Source organism: Rana temporaria, chromosome 3 (genome assembly GCF_905171775.1).
Source record: "Rana temporaria chromosome 3, aRanTem1.1, whole genome shotgun sequence".
NCBI classification, from domain to species: domain Eukaryota; kingdom Metazoa; phylum Chordata; class Amphibia; order Anura; family Ranidae; genus Rana; species Rana temporaria.
The window spans coordinates 460,494,387-460,513,934 of NC_053491.1; the positions used below are offsets into that span (position 1 = coordinate 460,494,387).

At 46.8% G+C, this 19,548-nt stretch overlaps 1 protein-coding gene across 2 annotated transcripts; it reads left to right on the forward strand.

The window, feature by feature from the left end:
* Positions 1–4,544: 4,544 nt before the first annotated feature.
* Positions 4,545–19,299, forward strand: AURKB (aurora kinase B). 2 transcript variants are annotated; one of them, XM_040346766.1, is made up of 9 exons: positions 4,545–4,724; positions 4,808–4,847; positions 8,086–8,173; positions 8,505–8,571; positions 10,264–10,458; positions 14,594–14,732; positions 16,459–16,607; positions 17,253–17,427; positions 18,313–19,299. In XM_040346766.1, the coding sequence occupies exons 2-9, from the start codon at positions 4,812–4,814 to the stop codon at positions 18,487–18,489; spliced, it is 1,026 nt and encodes a 341-aa protein (XP_040202700.1). In that variant the 5' UTR covers positions 4,545–4,724; positions 4,808–4,811; the 3' UTR covers positions 18,490–19,299. The 2 variants fall into 2 exon arrangements, with proteins under 2 accessions (XP_040202700.1, XP_040202699.1); XM_040346765.1 differs by having other exon boundaries at positions 4,622–4,724; positions 4,811–4,847.
* Positions 19,300–19,548: the final 249 nt, after the last annotated feature.

The following is a 19,548-nucleotide window of genomic DNA, read 5'->3' on the forward strand; positions in this document are numbered from 1 at the left end:
TACGCCTGAAAATAGGCTTCGTCCGACCGACGTAACTTTCCTACGCCGGCGTATCGTGGGCGCATATTTACGCTGGCCGCAAGTGGCGCTCCCATTGATTTCCTATTCAAATATGGAAATGAGGGAGATACGTCGATTCACGAACGTACTTGCGCCCGGCGCATAATATACGCGGTTTGCGTAAGTTGTATGCCCGATGTAAAGTTATTCCCCATATATGAGGCGCAACTCATGCTAAGGTATGGACCAGGGAACACAGCCGTCGTATTTTACGTCGTTTACGTAGTACGTGAATAGGGCTGGGCGTAGGTTACGTTTACGTCGTAGGCAGTGATCCGTCGTATCTTAGGGAGTAGTTCCAACGTGGTTCTGAGCATGCGCACTGGGATACGTCCACGGGACGGCGCATGCACCGTTCGTTTTAAGTACTTGTATGGCACTCGGCCCATCATTTGCATGGGGTCACGCCTCATTAGCATGGCTCACGCCCACTTCCACCTACGACGGCTTACGCTGAGGGAACCCAGCGCAGTTTGGGAGGCAAGTGCTTTGTGAATTCGGTGCTTGCCTCTCTGCGCTACGTCGGCGTAGTGTATATTAGATACGCTACGCCGGCATAAATATGCGCCAATGTATGGGAATCGGGGCCAATGTGTTTCCCCCTGAAAGCGCACACAGGTAATTTGTATGGCTAAAATCGGGAATAATACTACACTGGCATATAATTAACAGCATCAAACATACAAAGTGAGTATTATAACCGCTGAAATGCATAGGGTCAAATACAATAGATAAGTATATTCTAAGAAATTATTCTAATATTCTAAGAAGTTATTAAAGGATCGCCACTAGCCATTCCGAGACCAATCACTGGTGAACCTTTTTTTAATGTTAACAAACAGACGAACAGATAGTTTGTTGACAAGCATTCTTAGCTCATTGTGTTGCTGGTCACAGATTGTTTTTGCAACCAATCATTAGTCATTATGGGATCGATCACTGGTGATCCTTTAATAATGTTCACAACAGACAAATAAAGTTTGTTGATAAACATTTCTATCCAATTGTGATCGCTGGTAACAGATTTGTTTTTTGCAACCAATCAGCCATTATGAGACTAAACTCTGGCGACCCATTACCGATGTTAACAAAAGATGAACAAATAAAGTTTGGTGACAAGCATTCCAATCTAACTGTATTTGCTGGCCACAGATTGTTTTTGCAACCAATCACTGGCAATCCTTTATCAATGCTTGTCAACAAACTTTATTTGCTCGTCTTTTAACATTAATAAAGGATTTCCAGTGATTGGTCTCAGGATGGTGGCTGATTGGTTGCAATAACAATCATTGGCAATCCTTTATCAATGCTTGTCAACCAACTTTATTTGTTCCTTTTTTTTGTTAATATTAACCACTTCCATCCTATTCTGGCACTTCTCTCCTTCATGTATAAATCATATTTTTTTTGCTAGAAAATTACTCAGAACCCCCAAACATTATATATATATATTTTTTAGCAGACACCCTAGGGAATAAAGTGGCGGTCATTGCAACTTTTTATCTTGCATGGTATTTGCGCAATAATTTTTCAAACTACTTTTTGAATAATAAAACAGTAAAGTTAGCCCAATTTTTTTGTACAACGTGAAAGATGATGTTACGCCGAGTAAATAGATACCTAACTTGTCACGTTTTAAAATTGTGCACACTCATGGAATGGCGTCAAACTTCGGTACTTAAAAAACTCCATAGGCGACGCTTTAATTTTTTTTTACAGGTTACCAGTTTAGAGTTACAGAGGAGGTCTAGTGCTAGAATTATTGCTCTCGCTCTAACTTACGCGGCGATACCTCACATGTGTGGTTTGAACGGCGTTTACATATGTGGGCGGGACTTACGTGCGCGTTTGCTTCCGAATGCGAGCTACTGGGTACAGGGGCATTTCACTTAATTTTTTACACTTTTTATTTTTTATATCACTTTTATTCCTATTATAAGGAATTTAAACATCCCTTGTATAGCAATAGTGTGTGACAGATCCTCTTTATGGAGGGATGCGGGGTCAATAAGACCACATCTCTCCTCCAGGCTGGAAAGCATGAGATCCGGTAAAAAAAATTCACAGATCTCATGCTTTCAGCCGCGATTGCGGCTTTGTTTACTTCCGGGTACCCGGGCGTGACGTCATAACGGGCCGGGCTGGGACTCCGACAGTCATAGAAATCTCTATCCTCCTCATCCGGCGGCGGCCGATTCGTTCTCCGGGCCTCCGATGGCACAGGAGAGCCCGGAGAAGCACCGGATGGTGGAAGGAGACGGGCCATTATGAGACCGATCTCTGGCAACCCATTATCGATGTTAACAAAAGATGAACAAATAAAGTTTGTTGACAAGCATTCCAATCTGTGGTTGCTGGTCACAGATTGGTTGCAAAAACAATCACTCGCCACCCTAGGGTTGCCACCTCATCCCTTTAAACCCGAACACATATGAATTACACAGTTTCTGAGGCCAATTTAATGCAGAAAAGGCACCAAGTGAGTTTAATTACCACCCTAATCAGCCACAGAACCTGTGTAATTAATATGTGTTCGGGTTTAAAGGGAGAGACCAGCAACCACAATTGCTTATCAACGAACTTGATTTGTTTGTCTTTTGTTAACATTGATAATGGGTTGCCAGAGATTGGTCTCATAATGGCTACTGATTGGTTGCAAAAAATAAATAAAAAATCTGTGACCAGCAACCACAATTGGATAGAAATGTTTGTCAACAAACTTTATTTGTTTGGCTTTCATTAACATTATCAAAGGATTGCCACTAGCCATCCCGAGACCAATCACTGTTGATCCTTTTTTAATGTTAACAAACAGATAAAGTTTGTTGACAAGCATTTCTATCTAATTGTGCTCGCTGTTTTAAAGATTGGTTGCAAAAACAATCATTATCCATTGTGAGACCAATCACTGGCAACCCATTATCGATTCTAACAAAAGTCGAAAAAATAAAGTTTGTTGACAAGCATTCCTATCTATTTGTGGTTGCTGGTCACAGATTGTATTTACAACCAATCACTAACCATCCGTATCAATATTATATCGGTGAAAATAAACAAACATTTCTATTTAACCACTTCCCATCCGGCCATCGACTATTGAAGGCCACAAGGTGGCTCTACAATGCCGGGAGGCCGTCAATATACAGCCTCTGGCCTCCCGCCGCCGAGGGGGGTGCGTGCCCGCCACGATGCGCGTGCCTGGCCGCCGCGATGTCTGCCAGGCACCCGCGATCGGCAGTCACAGAGCCAGGGACGTGGAGCTCTGTGTGTAAACACAGAGATCCAAGTCCTGTCAGGGAGAGGAGACCAATGGCGTGTCCCTTGTACGGAGGGACAACCATCGGTCACCTCCCCTAGTCAGTCCCCTCCCCCCACAGTAAGAATCACTCCCAGGATACACATTTAACCCCTTCCTCGCCCCTAGTGTTAACCCCTTCCCTGCCAGTCACATTTATACAGTAATCAGTGCATATTTATAGCACTATTCGCTGTATAAATGTGAATGGTCCCAAAAATGTGTCAAAAGTGTCCGACGTAATATCGCAGTTCTTACAAAAATCATAGATCGCCGCCATTACTAGTAAAAAAAAATATATAATAATAATAAAAAAAAATCATAATTCTATCCCCTATTTTGTAGGCGCTACAACGTTTGCACAAATCACTATACGCTTATTGCGATTTTTTTTTACCAAAAATATGTAGACGAATACGTATCGGCCTAAACTGAGGGAAAAATCGTGTTTTTAAAAAAAAAAAAAAAAAATGATATTTATTATAACAAAAAGTAAAAAATATTGCTTTTTTTTCAAAATTGTCCCTCTATTTTTGTTTATAGCGCAAAAAAAAAAACGCAGAGATGATCAAATGCCACCAAAAGAAAGCTCTATTTGTGGGTAAAAGGGACGTCAATTTAGTTTGGGAGCCACGTCGCACGACCGCGCAATTATCATTCAAAGCGACGCAGTGCTGAAAACTGAAATTTCGCCTGGGCAGGAAGGGGTTGTATGTGCCCAGTAAGCAAGTCCCCGGTCACAGGACAAAAGGCAAGCAAATAAAGTTTTGTTTATTCGTCGAGTTACGGTTTCGACTACAAATCCCAGAATGCTTTGCGCAGAAAATAAACACTAGCGATTTCCCATGAGCCACCGCGCCGGGGCAATCGATCTCGTTATCTCCTATGAGCCTTTAGCCCCGTATTCTTATCACACTCCCGCGCTGTTCTCGTAGTTCCGCCGAAGCCACCCCCTCCTCTAGTCAGTCAGATCACGAAGTACCCGTTTCCGTACACACACCCCCCCAGCCCGGCCTCCATTTCGCTCAGCAGAGAAAATGGCGGACCAGCGTTTTTTTTCTTTCCTGTCACCTCCCACCTGATCCCTATGACAGCGCAGGCGTCACGTGTCCAGACCCGCTCCAATGGGAGGTCGCGAGAAGGAGAAAGGCGGCCGGCCAATCAGAATCCTCATTTGACTTGAGCCAATAGCGTCAGGCTGCAGGGCACGGAGGGTTTTTAAACTTGTGGTGACCAATGAGAGGACGAGGCTGTCGCGCCGCGGCCAATCGGGGAGGCGCAAGGCGGGACACGTGACCGGCGAGAGGCGTCGGCGGTTTGGATTTGAATTGCGGGAGGGAGAAGCTGCGGAGGAGAGCTCGGTGATCAGGTAACGGGAGGGGCGGCCGGTGATTGTGTTCGAGGATAATTATTATTAGCGGTGATGTAACCGGTGTGTCCTCTCTTTATCAGCAGAATGTCTCTCAAGGAGAACGTCAACCCCTTCTACAAGGTGAGTGAGAGAGAACGGCGAACGGACCCTCCACACCGGAGATATCACCGCATATACCCCAGTCCTCGTCTACTCATCCCCACTACCGTCTTCTCAGCACCGCCCAATCAGCTTCTTCACTTCGACTTTACCAATGAAACCTGGGAGCTGATTGGCTGCCATGCAGAGCTCGACCAGATTTTGCCCTCTCCAGTGTTAGTAAATCCCCCAGAACAGGAAGCGGAGGGCCCGTACAAGTCCGCAAAGTGATAGATGCATTTTTGTTTTGAATGCCGAGTGATATGTGCAGCTGTTTTATTATATGCATTTAAAGTGGAGGTTCACCCAAAAACCTTTTTTTTTTTTTTTTTAACATTAGATTGAGGCTCATTTTGTGAAGGGGATACGGGTGTTTTTTTACAATCAAAGCAGTACTTACCGTTGTAGAGAGCGATCTTCTCCGCCGCTTCCGGGTATGGGCTGCGGGACTGGGCGTTCCTATTTGATTGACAGGCTTCCGACGGTCGCATACATCGCGTCACGATTTTCCGAAAGTAGCAGAACGTCGGTGCGCAGGCGCCGTATAGAGCCGCACCGACGTTCGGCTACTCGTGACGCGCTGTATGCGACCGTCGGAAGCCTGTCGATCAAATAGGAACGCCCAGTCCCGCAGCCCATACCCGGAAGCGGCGGAGAAGAACGCTCTCTAAAACGGTAAGTACTGCTTCGTTTTTAAAAAAAAATACCCGATTCCCCTAGACAAAATGAGCCTCAATCTAATGTTAAAAATAGTTTTTCGGGTGAACTCCCGCTTTAAAAAAACAAAGCCTGTGAATTATTATTTCAGGTACTTTATATGGCGCTGTCTAATTTACACTGCGCTTTACATATACATTGTACATTCACAGCAGTCCCGACCCTCAAAGAGCTTCCAATCTAAGGTCCCCAACTCACGTTCATGTACCGGGGGCAATTTACACACAAGCCAATTATTAACGGTGTAAATAAATAAATATATATATTTTTAATAACAGAAAAAAAAAAATTCTTTTTCTATATATTAATATTTTAATATTTTTTATTATTATTAACCACTTAAGACCCAGACCTTTAGGCAGCTAAAAGACCCGGCCAGTTTTTGCGATTCGGCACTGCGTCGTTTTACTGACAATTGCGCGGTCGTGCGACGTGGCTACCAAACAAAATTGGCGTCCTTTTTTTCCCCACAAATAGAGCTTTCTTTTGGTGGTATTTGATCACCTCTGCGGTTTTTAGTTTTTGCGCTATAAACAAAAATAGAGCGACAATTTTGAAAAAAATTCAATCTTTTTGCTATAATAAATATCCCCCAAAAACATATATAAAAAAAAAAAAATTTCCCTCAGTTTAGGCCGATACGTATTCTTCTACCTATTTTTGTTAAAAAAAAATCGCAATAGGCGTTTATCGGTTGGTTTGCGCAAAATTTATAGCGTTCACAAAATAGGGGATAGTTTTATTGCATTTTTATTTTATTTATTTTTTTTACTACTAATGGCGACATTATGGCGGACACATCGGACAATTTTGACACATTTTTGGGACCATTGTCATTTTCACAGCAAAAAATGCGGAAATGACAGTTGCAGTTTAGGAGTTAACCACAGGGGGCGCTGATGGGGTTATGTGTTCCCTGAAGTGTGTTTACAACTGTAGGGGGGTGTGGCTGTAGGTGTGACGTCATCGATTATGAATCCCTATAAAAGGGACCGCACGATCGATGCAGCCGCCACAGTGAAGCTGTGTTTATTCACGGCTGTCCCCGTTCTTCAGCTCCGGGACCGATCGCGGGACTCCAGCGGCGATCGGGTCCCGCGACCCACGGCTGGACACTGGCACAGCACGTACCTGTACGTGCATGTGCCCAGCCGTGCCATTCTGCCAACGTAAATGTGCAGGAGGCGGTCCTTAAGTGGTTAAAGGATGAGGTTGCACTGTGTAAATACCAAACATGCCTGAGTATGGTACTAAATGAATGGCGCCGCTCCAAAAAACGCTGTAGGTTAAAAAAAAAAAAAAGGCGAGCAGCATTTGTTGAAAATCGCTCAGATGTGGATGGAGCCTTAGAATTAAAGCGGAGTTCCACCCAAAAATGGAGCTTCCATGGATCGGATGGGGCCCGCCCCTCCGGTGTCACATTTGCACTTTTCAGGGAGGGGATACCTGTCAAATCCCAGGTATTTGCTCTCACTTCTGGGGAAAGATCGCTGCAATCCTGGGTGGAAAACAACATAATACCTGCCCCCCCCCCCCCCCCCGTGAGACACACGGGTCCTAGTAGGGACCATTCAGATCACATGATATGTGCAGTAGGGAAACGGGCTGTAAAGTCGCTAGGCCTTCATTTACTGTTTCCCTTAGTAAGGATGCCGGCGCCTGCACCCGGAGCTGACTGACGGATCGGCTTGAGGTGACAACATCACGGAGTCTGTAGGGGGCATAGTGTCGTCATCGTTGGGGGTTCTGCAGGGGGCATACTGTCATCGTTGGGGGGGGGGGGGGGGGGGGGGGTCTGCAGGGGGCATAGTGTCGTCATCGTTGGGGGTTCTGCAGGGGGCATAGTGTCGTCATCGTTGGGGGGGGGGGGGGTCTGCAGGGGGCTTAGTGTCGTCATCGTTGGGGGGGGGGGGGGGGGTCTGCAGGGGGCATAGTGTCGTCATCGTTGGGGGGGGGTGGTCTGCAGGGGGCATAGTGTCGTCATCGTTGGGAGTCTGCAGGGGGCATAGTGTCGTCATCGTTGGGGGTCTGCAGGGGGCATAGTGTCCTCATCGTTGGGGGTCTTCAGGGGGCATAGTGTCCTCGTCGGGGGTCTCAGTGGGAGGTATAGTGTCTCCGTCGTTGGCATCTGTGGCAGGAGGCATAATGTACACATCAGTGGGAGGCATGGTGTTCCCATCTGGGGGCTCAGGGAAAAGTATAGTGTCCTGGTCTGCAGGGGGCATAATGTCACTGACGTTGGGGGGGCAGGCGGCACTGTGCCCCGTTGGGGGTTTCGGTGGGAGGCACGGTGCCCCCCCCAGGACTCCCCAAAGGCAGGCAAAGGGCTGAAGTTTGTAGACCAATCAACTACAGCAGATTATTATTTAATTTTTTGCTTTGTGTCCAATCCCTGATGACCATTATCTAGAGGGTGGTCCTGTCACCTGAGTTTAGATCTGACAACATTGGGCGTGTTTTGTCTCGTTACTTTGTAATAAACTGTCGTTCTTTCATTCCGCAGTTCACAACTCCATCCAGTGCGTCGGCGGCGCAGAGGGTGGTGAGGAAAGAGCAGTTCCAATCGGCCACCAGCTCCGCCAGCGGAGGAGGTATGCTGCATCCAATGAACACAATGGGTTCCTGTGGTTCTCCCGATCAATAATAAATTCTGATGTCCTGATCCAAAATAAGGGACCCCCCCCCCCACACACACCTTTCATGGCGGGTTTACTTTTAAAGTCAAACTCTAGTATTGCTTTTCTGGCAGTTTAATTCCTCCGAAATATTACCATAAATCGCTGTCATAGAGCAACAAAAAACGGGGAAGGGATTTTAAAAAACGGTGTCCAGTATGTTGTGTAAAAGCACAAGGGGGGTTTGGGGTTAATGTTGTTGCAGCTCTATGGTAGCGGTGTCACCCATCTCTTTTCTCCTCCGCAGTGATGGCCGGCCGGGTGCCAGTGACTGAGAATCAGCCTGAGAGTCAGCTTGACAAACCGACAGAGAGGTGAGTCCTGACTTTGTGACATTTCCATCTTTATATATCACAGTAATACTTAACGGATCAGACTAGAGGTCATCTGGCACGAACCTCCCTCCCGCATTTCATTACCTTTCTAGGCTAGGTTCACATTACCGCGTGCCAGGAACGCAAAATCGCACCCTTTCCTGACACAGAGAAACGCACAATTGTTTAACAGCTTTGTCCGATGAAAATCCCAAGTGATGCCATATAGTATCCCCCCCTTTACACCTTTTCTGGAAGGTACATAACATTTGTATGGGGAGGGGCAGATAAGCAGGGACAGTAATTGGACATTCCCAGAGAGATGACAAGACTATAATGTGTGAGGAGGGAGGGGGGCTGTAATAGGGAATATTCTTACTGCAGGAATCACATTTTCTAGCAAGTTCAAAGGTACATTGCAAGTGAATAACAAATCATTTAGGCTCCATTCACTCTTGTGCTAAAGTTGCGCCGACATTGGAGTGCCACTTTGATGTAACTTGGATGCGACTTTGGCTTTGATTAGTGATAATGGACAACTGTTTCACAGCCTTTGCATCATATAACAGGTACGACTTTCATGCAGCTTTTGAGGGTTACCATTGAAGTCTGTGGCCCTTGAGTTGTACCAAAGTAGTGCATGAACTACTTTGATGTCGCTGCAACTTTAACGTTGCACATATATGAATATGAATGTTTATCATTGGAAAACATGGGGAATGACTTGTCATGCAACGTTGATGTCCAAAGTGGCATGACAAGTTTGAATGGAGTCTTATAGAAAGGAAAACCGCTACGAGTATGCATTTTGTATACTTGATCTTTCTGTGCTTGTACCTGCAAGTGGGTGACGGGGTTTCTTTAATCGGGTACAGCAACAGGGTCAAAGTTTAAGCCAGGGGTCTCCAAACTTTCTAAACAAACGGCCGGTTTACTGTCCTTCAGGCCATTGGTGGGGGGGTAGGCATACTGTGGCCACCAAGAGTAGAAATCTGTCACCGCATCAGTGAGATGGGGGGGGGGGCGGCATCTTTGGTGTCATTGGGAGAAATGGTCCCCCACATTGGTATTATTGGACCCCATTGTTTGTGTCATTGGAAGGATCTGTGCCCCTTTGTGTCAGTGAATAAAATGCTGCCCAAAGGTCCAGATAAAAGCAAGCAAAGGGCCACATTGGGCCCCAGGGCTGCAGTTTGTCATTTGGCTTTCTTCCCTTGGTCAGAGGCTGTAGCACTGATGAGCACGTCCCAATGAAATAGTGTCTGTTAGGCAATATAAATGTTTTCATAAGTGAAACCTTATCTCCTTCTCCCCCTCTCCTTCTCCCCTTCTCCCCCTCTCCTTCTCCCCTTCTCCTTCTCCCCCTCTCCTTCTCCTTCTCCCCCTCTCCTTCTCCTTCTCCCCCTCTCCTTCTCCTTCTCCCCCTCTCCTTCTCCTTCTCCCCCTCTCCTTCTCCTTCTCCCCCTCTCCTTCTCCTTCTCCCCCTCTCCTTCTCCTTCTCCCCCTCTCCTTCTCCTTCTCCTTCTCCTTCTCCTTCTCCTTCTCCCCCTCTCCTTCTCCTTCTCCCCCTCCTCTTCTTCTCCCCCTCCTCTTCTTCTCCCCCTCCTCTTCTTCTCCTTATCCTCCTCCTTATCCCCCATTGCATAAAAAAGTAATATAATTTTTTTTTGTTCCCACTATTTACTAATTTAGCCAGAAAAAGTTCATTCTGAGCGACTTCCAGATTGGCCGTCCTCTGGGTAAAGGCAAGTTTGGCAACGTCTACCTGGCCCGTCACAAGGAGACCAAGTACATCCTGGCCCTGAAGGTCCTTTTCAAGTCCCAGCTGGAAAAGGAAGGGGTGGAACATCAGCTGAGGAGAGAAATCGAGATCCAGTCTCATCTCAGGTACACAGGCATGCTTTTACTTTCCTAATGGACCCCATGGGGGAGATTTACTAAAACTGGTGCAGCTGTGCATGGTAACCAATCGGCTTCTAACTTCAGCTTGTTCAATTAAGCTTTGACAATATAACCTTGAAGCTGATTGGATTCCATGCAGAGCTGTGCCAGATTTTGCACACTTTAGCAAGTCTCCCCCCCCCCCCCCCCCCCCCCCCCCCATGTGACGAGCAAGACTTCAAACAGGAAATGTATGTCTTTCTAGATAGACAAGAGACTTCTGTGTAATTGATGGGGGTCTTTGTAGTGTAATAAGGTATGTGAGCTGCCATTGATGGCCCCTCCTTTTGAGAATGTTGGTCCCCTGGATGTCATGCTGATTTTATTTATTTACTTTTTTCCTTTTCTTTAAAGTAGAGTTACTTTAGATCAGGGGTCTCCAAACTTTGTAAACAAAGGGCCAGTTTACTGTGCTTTAGGGGGGCGGTGAGAGAAGAAAATGCTCTAGCATCAGTGGGTCAGGAGGAATGAGTGACCCCCCCACCCCCCTCATTGTCAGTGTGAGAAATGAGTGCCCCTCCTCGGTGTAGGTGGGGTGAATGAGTACCTCAAGGGCCAGAAAAGTGCATTCACTGTTTCTCAAGGCCCTCAACTGTTTTGTCAAAGTGCAAAAGTTCAGGATGGAGTCGGTTCGCTCTGTAGTGGCGGCACTCCATCGGGGATTTTCTGGCGTCCTTGGATATCAAGGGCGCGTACCTGCCTATGCGCAAAGCACCAGAGATGTCTGTGCTTTGCGGTCGGGGAGGACCACTTTCAATTTGTGGCCCTCCCTTTCGGCCTGGCTTCGGCGCCACAGGTTTTCACCAAGGTGCTCGCTCCGATTCTGGCCCTGCTGAGGCAGCGTGGGATCGCTATTGTAGGATACCTGGATGACCTTCTCCTGAGAGCTTCTTCAAGCTCAGAGTTAGTTTGAGGTGGATGTGTCTATCAATCACCTGCCAGACCCTCCAGGAATTCGGTTGGCTGGATTCCTCGGAGGCGAGAGTTTTCCTTCCAACGAAGAAACTACAGACACTGCGATCTGGGGTGCAGCAGTTGGCAACCCAGAAGTGGTCGTCGCTTCGCTTTTGCCTGCGAGTTCTGGGTCTGATGGTGGCCTCCTTCGAGGCAGTTCCATATGCTCAATTTCACACTCGTGTCGCGTTGGGACAAGCTCCCTTCGTCTCTGGATTACCAAGTCCGGGTAAGTCGCCTGGTCAGGTCCTCCCTAGTGTGGTGGCTGACAACGCTGGTACTTCGGGCCGGGAAATCATGTCTGCCGTACCACTGGACGGTCACGACGGATGCCAGCCTCTCCGCCTGGGGGGGTGTCTGGGGTGTTCAGTCAGCCCAGGGGCGCTGGACTCGGGAGGAGTCCTGTCTGCCAATCAATGTCCTGGAACTCCGGGCGATCAGGCTGTGCCTCTCCAAGTGGTCTCTGAGACTGCAGGGCTGCCGGGTCAGGATCCAGTCGGACAACTCCACGGCTGTGGCATATGTCAATCATCAAGGGGGCACACAGAGCTCGGCTGCAGCGGTGGAAGTCGCTCACATCCTCCAGTGGGCCGAAAAGTATGTTCCGGCTCTGTCGGCCGTGTACGTTCCGGGGGTACAGAACTGGCAGGCTGACTACCCAAGTCGCCAAACGATAGAGAATGGTCGCTACACCCGCATGTGTTTCAGAGTCTGTGTCTGAAATGGGGCACTCCAGACGTGGATCTCCTGGCGTCCCATCTCAATCGGAAGTTGTCACGGTTCGTGGCCAGGTCAAGAGACCCGTGGGCAGACGCGTTGGTGGCGCCATGGGGTCACTACCGCCTAATCTACACCTTCCCTCGTCTGAAGCTTCTTCCTCATCTGCTGCGCAGAGTGGGATCCCAACAATCCTGATCGCTCCGGATTGGCCTCGCCGTCCCCTTGGCGCCTGCCTCTGCGAGAGGATCTTCTGTCGCAGGGTCCTATCTTTCATCCTGCTTTACAGTCGTTGGCGTGGCTATTGAGAGCCAGGTACTGAAGGATCGAGGCCTGTCGGACGCGGTGATCTCTACCATGCTGCGGGCGCGGATGTCTACTTCCCGGAAGATTTACCACCGTTCGTGGAAGACTTGCATCTCTGTAGATGAATTGGCACCCGATTAAGGGTCAGATTTCAGCCTTGGCTGTCTTTCTTTCAGCGACCCTTGGCGGCGCACTCTCTGGTGCGTACGTTTGTGCAGGGGGTTCGGAATGTGGCCCCTCCTGTGCGTCCTCCATGGGACTTGAATTTAGTCCTCTCGGTGCTTCAAAAGTCTCCGTTTGAGGATATCCGGGAAATCCCTTTATTGACTCTTTCCCAGAAGGTGGTTTTTCTGGTGGCAATTACATCGGTCAGACGGGTGTCTGGATTGGCGGCCTTGTCTTGCAAGGCCCCTTACTTGGTCATCCACAGGGACAAGGTGGTGCTGTGGTCGCAGTCGTCATTCCTTCCTAAGGTTGTTTCGGCCTCTCACATTAATGAGGACATTGTTCTTCCAAACTTATGTCCTCGGCCGGTGAACCCAAAAGAGGCTGCGTTGCATTCCTTGGACGTGGTTCGATCCTTACGGGTGTACCTGTCTGCTACGGCTCCGTTTCGGAGGTCGGATTCACTGTTTGTGTCGGTGAATGGTCCTAAGAAGGGTCTGGCGGTCTCATCGGTTACCATTTCTAGGTGGATCAGGCAGGTCGTGCTTCAGGCCTATGCCCTAAAGGGGCGGGCACCCCCTTCCTGGTTACGGCGCATTCGACCAGGGCGATTGGTGCCTCTTGGGCTTTCCGCAATCAAGCATCTGTTTTACAAGTGTGTAAGGCAGCGACCTGGTCGTCAGTCCACACCGTCTCAAAGTTTTACAAGGTGGATGTGAGTGCATCTTTGGATGCTTCCTTTGGCCGCAAGGTTTTGCAGGCGGCTGTTTAGGGTTGATGTTCCTCCGTTGAATTTTTTTTTTTGTGGTGAAGCTGGTTTGCTGTTTCTTCCCGCCCCTTGATTTTTTTGACACTGCTTGGGGACGTCTCTAAGGTCAAATGCTGCTGTGTCCGTCCATGAACGGAAGAAAAAATAGGATTTTTGTACTCGCCGTAAAATCCATTTCTTTGAGTTCATGGACGGACACAGCACCCACCCCCTCCTTTTGTACTGCTAGTTTACGAAGTGAGGTTGCAGAACTGAGAATGGAGGATGTACCCGGGGGATCCGCCCCCCTGGGAGGTACTGTACGGTGAGGAGTGTTTTAACACTTAACATGCTGTTTTTCTGCCTAGTCAATCTCCTAAAAGGGAGGATAATACCCTAAGGTCAAGATGCTGCTGTGTCCGTCCATGAACTCGGAGAAGTGGATTTTACGGTGAGTACAAAAATCAAAATTATATATATATATATATATATATATATATATATATATATATATATATATATATATATATATATATATATATATATATATATATATATATATATATATATATATATAATTTTGACATTACAATTTTTACACTGCATCTGCCTTCATCCCCAGGCTTTGGAATGAGGTATTTGAGAGGTTGGGGGTCTCTCTAACTTTTTGGTGTTCTTTGCTGCCCACTGAGACTATAAATCCCATTAGGTCCTGTGATTTAGTCTTAATTGGGTGGCACTGTGAGCATGTGTAGCAACCAGAAGTGCGCTACTCGTAGGCTTTTGACTCCGCCTATCTGTAGGCAGATGCAGTCTGTTTTTTTTCCACTGTAGGTGGTGCTCGACAGCAGCAGCATTGCAGCTTGAGAGGAAGTCAAGAGGAAATTTCTTTGAGTTCCTGGGTCACTGGGGAAGCCATCCGATAAAGTATTGCAATGACCACCAAGTGTAAACACTGAGTCTGAAAAACAGGCTTGGTTCTTAAGTGGCTAAGGACGTGGCGGCTGGCCTGCTCCTTAACGGCCAGCTAAACGTCAGTACCCAAAGTGAGTGTTTTTGTTCTATCATTTTTTGCTGTGAAAGGGTTAAAGACTTTGGAACATAAACCTGCTGTAAATCTGGTGTATATCTCTTGTCTGTCTGGTGCACAAAACCCATCTGGTCATCTACTCATTGTATGTCCTTCCACAGGCATCCGAACATCCTCCGCTTACTGAACTATTTTCATGACCGCAAACGTATCTACCTAATGCTGGAGTTCGCTGCGCGGGGAGAGCTGTACAAGGAGTTGCAGAAATGCGGTCGCTTCGATGAGCAGAGGAGCGCCACGGTAAGCAAGATGCTTGTAGTAATTACGCCATGAGAGAACCTGAGGCAGCCATTGCTGACCTCACCTGAAAATGCTGTGTGCCCATTACCAACTGACATGAATGTGGAGTCCGGGCAATACAAGACTTGGGGTCTCGAGTCAATGCTTTTTCATGAGGCCTCCATTTGCCCGAGGGTACTTGGCTGCATTTGTAGACTAACCCAGTGTTTTATCAACCTTTTTCCAGTCGGGGCGCCCTTGAAAAGTTACATTGTTCCTAACTATGTCAGACTACAGAACACCTTTGCACTGTTCTGGAAAAAAGAATAATTTTTTTGCCATCCAACTCTTATCTATAGGTACAATAAATGAATGTGGTGAGCCTAGGGCAGGAAGTTTTGGTCCCTATGCAATCCTTGGAGCCTTGGTGCATTATGTTGGTGGTGGTTTTTTTTCCTTTTGCACTGGTGCCTCTCGGCCCTTCGAGAGGTTTCAATTCCTACAAGGTGCAATTTATGGTCATGTGACCTCCCCCCGATTGGCTGTCATGGTGATCAAATGATTGGCAATCTCCCGATCGCAAGAAGCAATTGGGAGCCATTTGTTGGCCTCTGGTAACCGTTCCGGGAGTATGCAGGGCGCGCACTCTTGGCACAGCTGTGTCTGCTTATTGATACGCATATATGCGGCCACTCAGTGCCAAGGCCCACCCGCCGAGAGGCCAAATATTTGCGTTTTGTTGGCGCCTAGTGGTTGAGGCAGCCCATTTAATGTGGAGCTCCCCAGAAAAGGGGGAGCTTCGCTTGTCTGCTTCGCCAAAAAAAAAAAACCCTTCTGCCAACAAGGTATCGGCTCCCACTTCCATGTAAGATCGATGTGCAGCGATCTGCAAAACTTCTGTATATGGTTGATGGCACTGTAATTATTTTTAATAAAAGAACATCTATGTCCTTTTTTCTTTTCTCTCACATGACCCAGCTCTCTCCCAGCCTGTCTGCAGGGAAACATAAGCAGGAGCTTCTAGTCATGTGTTTAAAAAAAAAAAAAAAACAGCCTTTGGGATAGAGTAAATTTTTGTTTTTAAATTGTCATACAAATATATATTTGAAATCAAATCGTTATTTGCTGGAAATAACGGGGTGCGAGCAGATTGTATTTAGATCCTTAGTATAAGGATGGCGTGGGCTGTCCTTCACCACTGTTTATACCCCCCACATGTGGCTCTATAGTCACATGGGCTGCTCAGATGTGATGGGGAGGAAATGCTCAGCATAAAAACTCACTGAAAACTGAGCATGTACAGAGTTGCCACAACTGCAAAATCCCTAGCTGAATGGGGCATATGGACAAAAGAGATGGAGAACAGAATTTTTTTTTTGCAGAATACATCAAACAAATCGCGGCGAGTGTAAACAAAATGTGTTTTTAATACGTCCAAAAATGGACATGAACCATATTTTGGAGCTGTGTTGCCTTCCTATGTTGAGGTGCCATTCAAATGAATGGTACTACGTTGCACTAATGCATGCAAAGTTACTAGGAAAAAAATGAAAGCAACAAAAGCCTGAAATCTTGTAAAGCCGCCAAATCCAAGGGCTGTGTTTTTTTTTTTTTTTTTTTTGTAAGGGAGCATGTAAATGTATATTCCACGGGTAAGCTGGGGCCTTCTGTCTTGGCACCATTGGGAACCACAAAGAGAAGTCATATTTTTTTGTGTATTCTATGAATTCTTCATGTTTCTTTTCAGTGTATAGAGGAGCTGGCAGATGCTCTCCTATACTGCCATGAGAGAAAGGTTATCCATAGGGACATCAAACCGGAGAATCTTCTGGTGGGGTACAAGGGAGAGCTGAAGATTGCTGACTTTGGCTGGTCGGTTCATGCCCCCTCACTCAGGTATGTTCTGAGCCCGGAATATGGTGCTTACTGCTGGGCAGGGATTACTGAGACTGTGCTATAGGATGAATACTGTTGGGCAGGGACAGACTTGGCATATGAAGCATACTGCCCTTAGGGATTACTGACACTGGTATAGGAAGCATACTGCTGGCAGGGATTACCAATACTGGTTTGAGAAGCGTACTGCCAGGGATTATTTATAATATTGGGCAGGTTTTTACGGACACTGGTATAGCAAGCATTCTGCCAGGCAGGGCTTACGGACACTGGTATAGGAAGCGTACTGCTGGGCAGTGTTTACGGACACGGGTATAGGAAGCTTACTGCCGGGCAAGGCTTACGGACACTGGTATAGGAAGCGTACTGGCGGGCAGGGCTTACGGACACTGGTATAGGAAGCGTACTGGCGGGCTGGGTTTGCGGACACTGGTATAGGAAGCGTACTACTGGGCAGGGCTTACGGACACGGGTATAGGAAGCGTACTACTGGGCAGGGCTTACGGACACGGGTACAGGAAGCGTACTGCTGGGCAGGGCTTACGGACACGGGTATGTTGACGATTGCTTTAGAACAGTGACTGCTGAGACCAAAATCGGGTACGTACGGTTGAGCAGTACTAAGTCTTTACTGTTCTGTTGCAGGCGACGCACCATGTGTGGCACACTGGACTATCTGCCGCCAGAGATGGTGGAGGGGAAGACCCACGACGAGAAGGTGGACTTGTGGTGCGCCGGGGTTCTCTGCTATGAGCTCCTGGTCGGGTCGCCGCCTTTCGAGAGCCCAACCCACACAGAGACCCACCGCAGAATAATCAAGGTGAGCTGGTGAAGGGAATTTGGATTTGTAAAAGCATGTGTTATTTTATTTGCACAATGAGCTAGTGTTAGGTTTTTGGGTCGAATGAAGAGAGCATATGTGCTAATGTTAATAAAAGTAATTGCACTCACAATTTTAAGGCGTTGTACTAGGAGATGCACCGAGACTTCGGCCGTCGATACATCAGCTGAAAATGGTGTTATCGCCATTTTGCTGATGTGAAAAAGGTGCAGAAAACGCACATGTTTTTACGGTGCTTATGTTGTGGTGTGTGTTTTTGTTACTTTTTCATAGATCATGTAATCTAAAACCACGGGTGCATTATTGATGCGTTCGTGCTGTGTTTTCAATGCCTTTCAACTGAGTTTTTTATTTTATTTTTTATGTCACAATTGAAGTGCAACAGACCAGTACATAGAATTTAAAGGAATGCATTTTTTTTATTTTTTTTTTTACTTTCACTATAGAATAGGCAATAATGGCTGACAAATTCATACAAATACAATTTTATATAAAAAAAAATATTTGTTAACCACTTAAGACCCAGACCAAAATGCAGCTAAAGGACAAGGCCCCTTTTTTCGTCACTGCGTTGCTTTAACTGACAATTGCGCGGTCGTGCGACGTGGCTCCCAAACAAAATTGGCTCTTTTTTATTTATTTATTTTTTCCCACAAATAGAGATTTCTTTTGTTGGTATTTGATCACCTCTGCGGTTTTTATTTTTTGCGCTATAAACAAAAAGCGACAATTTTGAAAATTTTGATTTTCAGGGCAAAAAAGTGCGCAGTATACGCCGATAAATACGGTATTTCAGAAGTATTATCAGTTTGCTTTGTTGCTCATCTATGATTACATTTCATTCTTTTCTGTCTCCTTTCCTAGATTGACCTTCGGTTTCCTTCCTACCTATCTGAAGGATCCAAAGACCTCATCAGCAAGCTCTTAAAATACAACCCATTACACCGCCTGCCACTCAAAGCGGTCATGGAGCACCCGTGGGTGCGTGCCAACTCTCGTCGGATCATGCCCCCAAGCTTTGATTCCGTTGGGGCCCACTAGCCCCCTGTCTGTGATATGTACGTTCTCATACCTGTAACCTGGTCACATGACACAGCTCCGCTTCTGACTTCCATCAGATGTATATACTGTTGAATGGAGCGCTCTGATTGGTTATAGGGTGTGCCGCACATATTGCGTGTATATGATTTGTGGGAACACGGGGCCATCTATTCATGTTTATAGGGAAAGGATGGTGTGCTGTAAAATACTCTGGATATTTATATATTGGGAGCGCAAGTGTTTTCTATTTTCAGTGAATGAGCAGAATGATTGCTGGGACAAGTCTATACCAACATGCCTTAATGCAGGGGTCTCAAACTGGCGGCCCTCCAGCTGTTGTGGAACTACAAGTCCCATGAGGCATTGCAAAAGCTGACAGTTAAGGCAGAGAAATAATGGGACTTGTAGTTCCGCAACTGTCAGCTTTTGCAATGCCTCATGGGACTTGTAGTTCCACAACAGCTGGAGGGCCACCAGTTTGAGACTTCTGCCTAATGGCTTGTGACTGCTGCAGAACTACATATCCCAGCAAGCCCTGGTGGCATCTGGCTGTTAACAGACTGGGATCAGTTGTTCTCCAGCTCAAGGGGTGGAGAAGGCTAAAGACCTTTTTACGTGCAAAGCCAACTGAATTATTATTTTTCCGACTTGTGAATTTTTCAAGCTTAAATCTCCTCCTCCTTTTTATGTATCTTTTTAATGGGTTTTGTCTTTATTGTAGTGTTCTGGGGGCACAGTGTATTAACTTTTTACTGTCGCGTGTAATGTTTTTTTGTTTTGTAAATAAAATCATATGTTTTTCTAAATAAAGAACTTTTTTTTATTGTATCGAAAGGGCTGACCAAACCTCTGCTCAGTGCAACCTCCCCCTCTTGGTCCTGGGTGTGGCTCAACCAGCAAACACTCTGAGGTTTGGCATTTGAATGGGCTGGGATTTAGGGCCATCCTCAGACCAGGCCCCCACCTTCCATTGCTCTGTGGTCCAGTTCTGATGTTCACGTGTCCTTTTTTGTAGGTGCTTTTGGCTGTGGACATTCTGACGGATCTGCAGCTACCCCG

Bases quoted from the DNA above. Each gene is read 5' to 3' on its own strand.
- AURKB (XM_040346766.1), top strand. From the start codon at position 4,812: ATGTCTCTCAAGGAGAACGTCAACCCCTTCTACAAG. The intron at 8,174-8,504 runs GTATGCTGCATC...TCTCCTCCGCAG, and splicing joins CAGCTCCGCCAGCGGAGGAG to TGATGGCCGGCCGGGTGCCA. The intron at 17,428-18,312 runs GTGAGCTGGTGA...CTCCTTTCCTAG, and splicing joins CCCACCGCAGAATAATCAAG to ATTGACCTTCGGTTTCCTTC.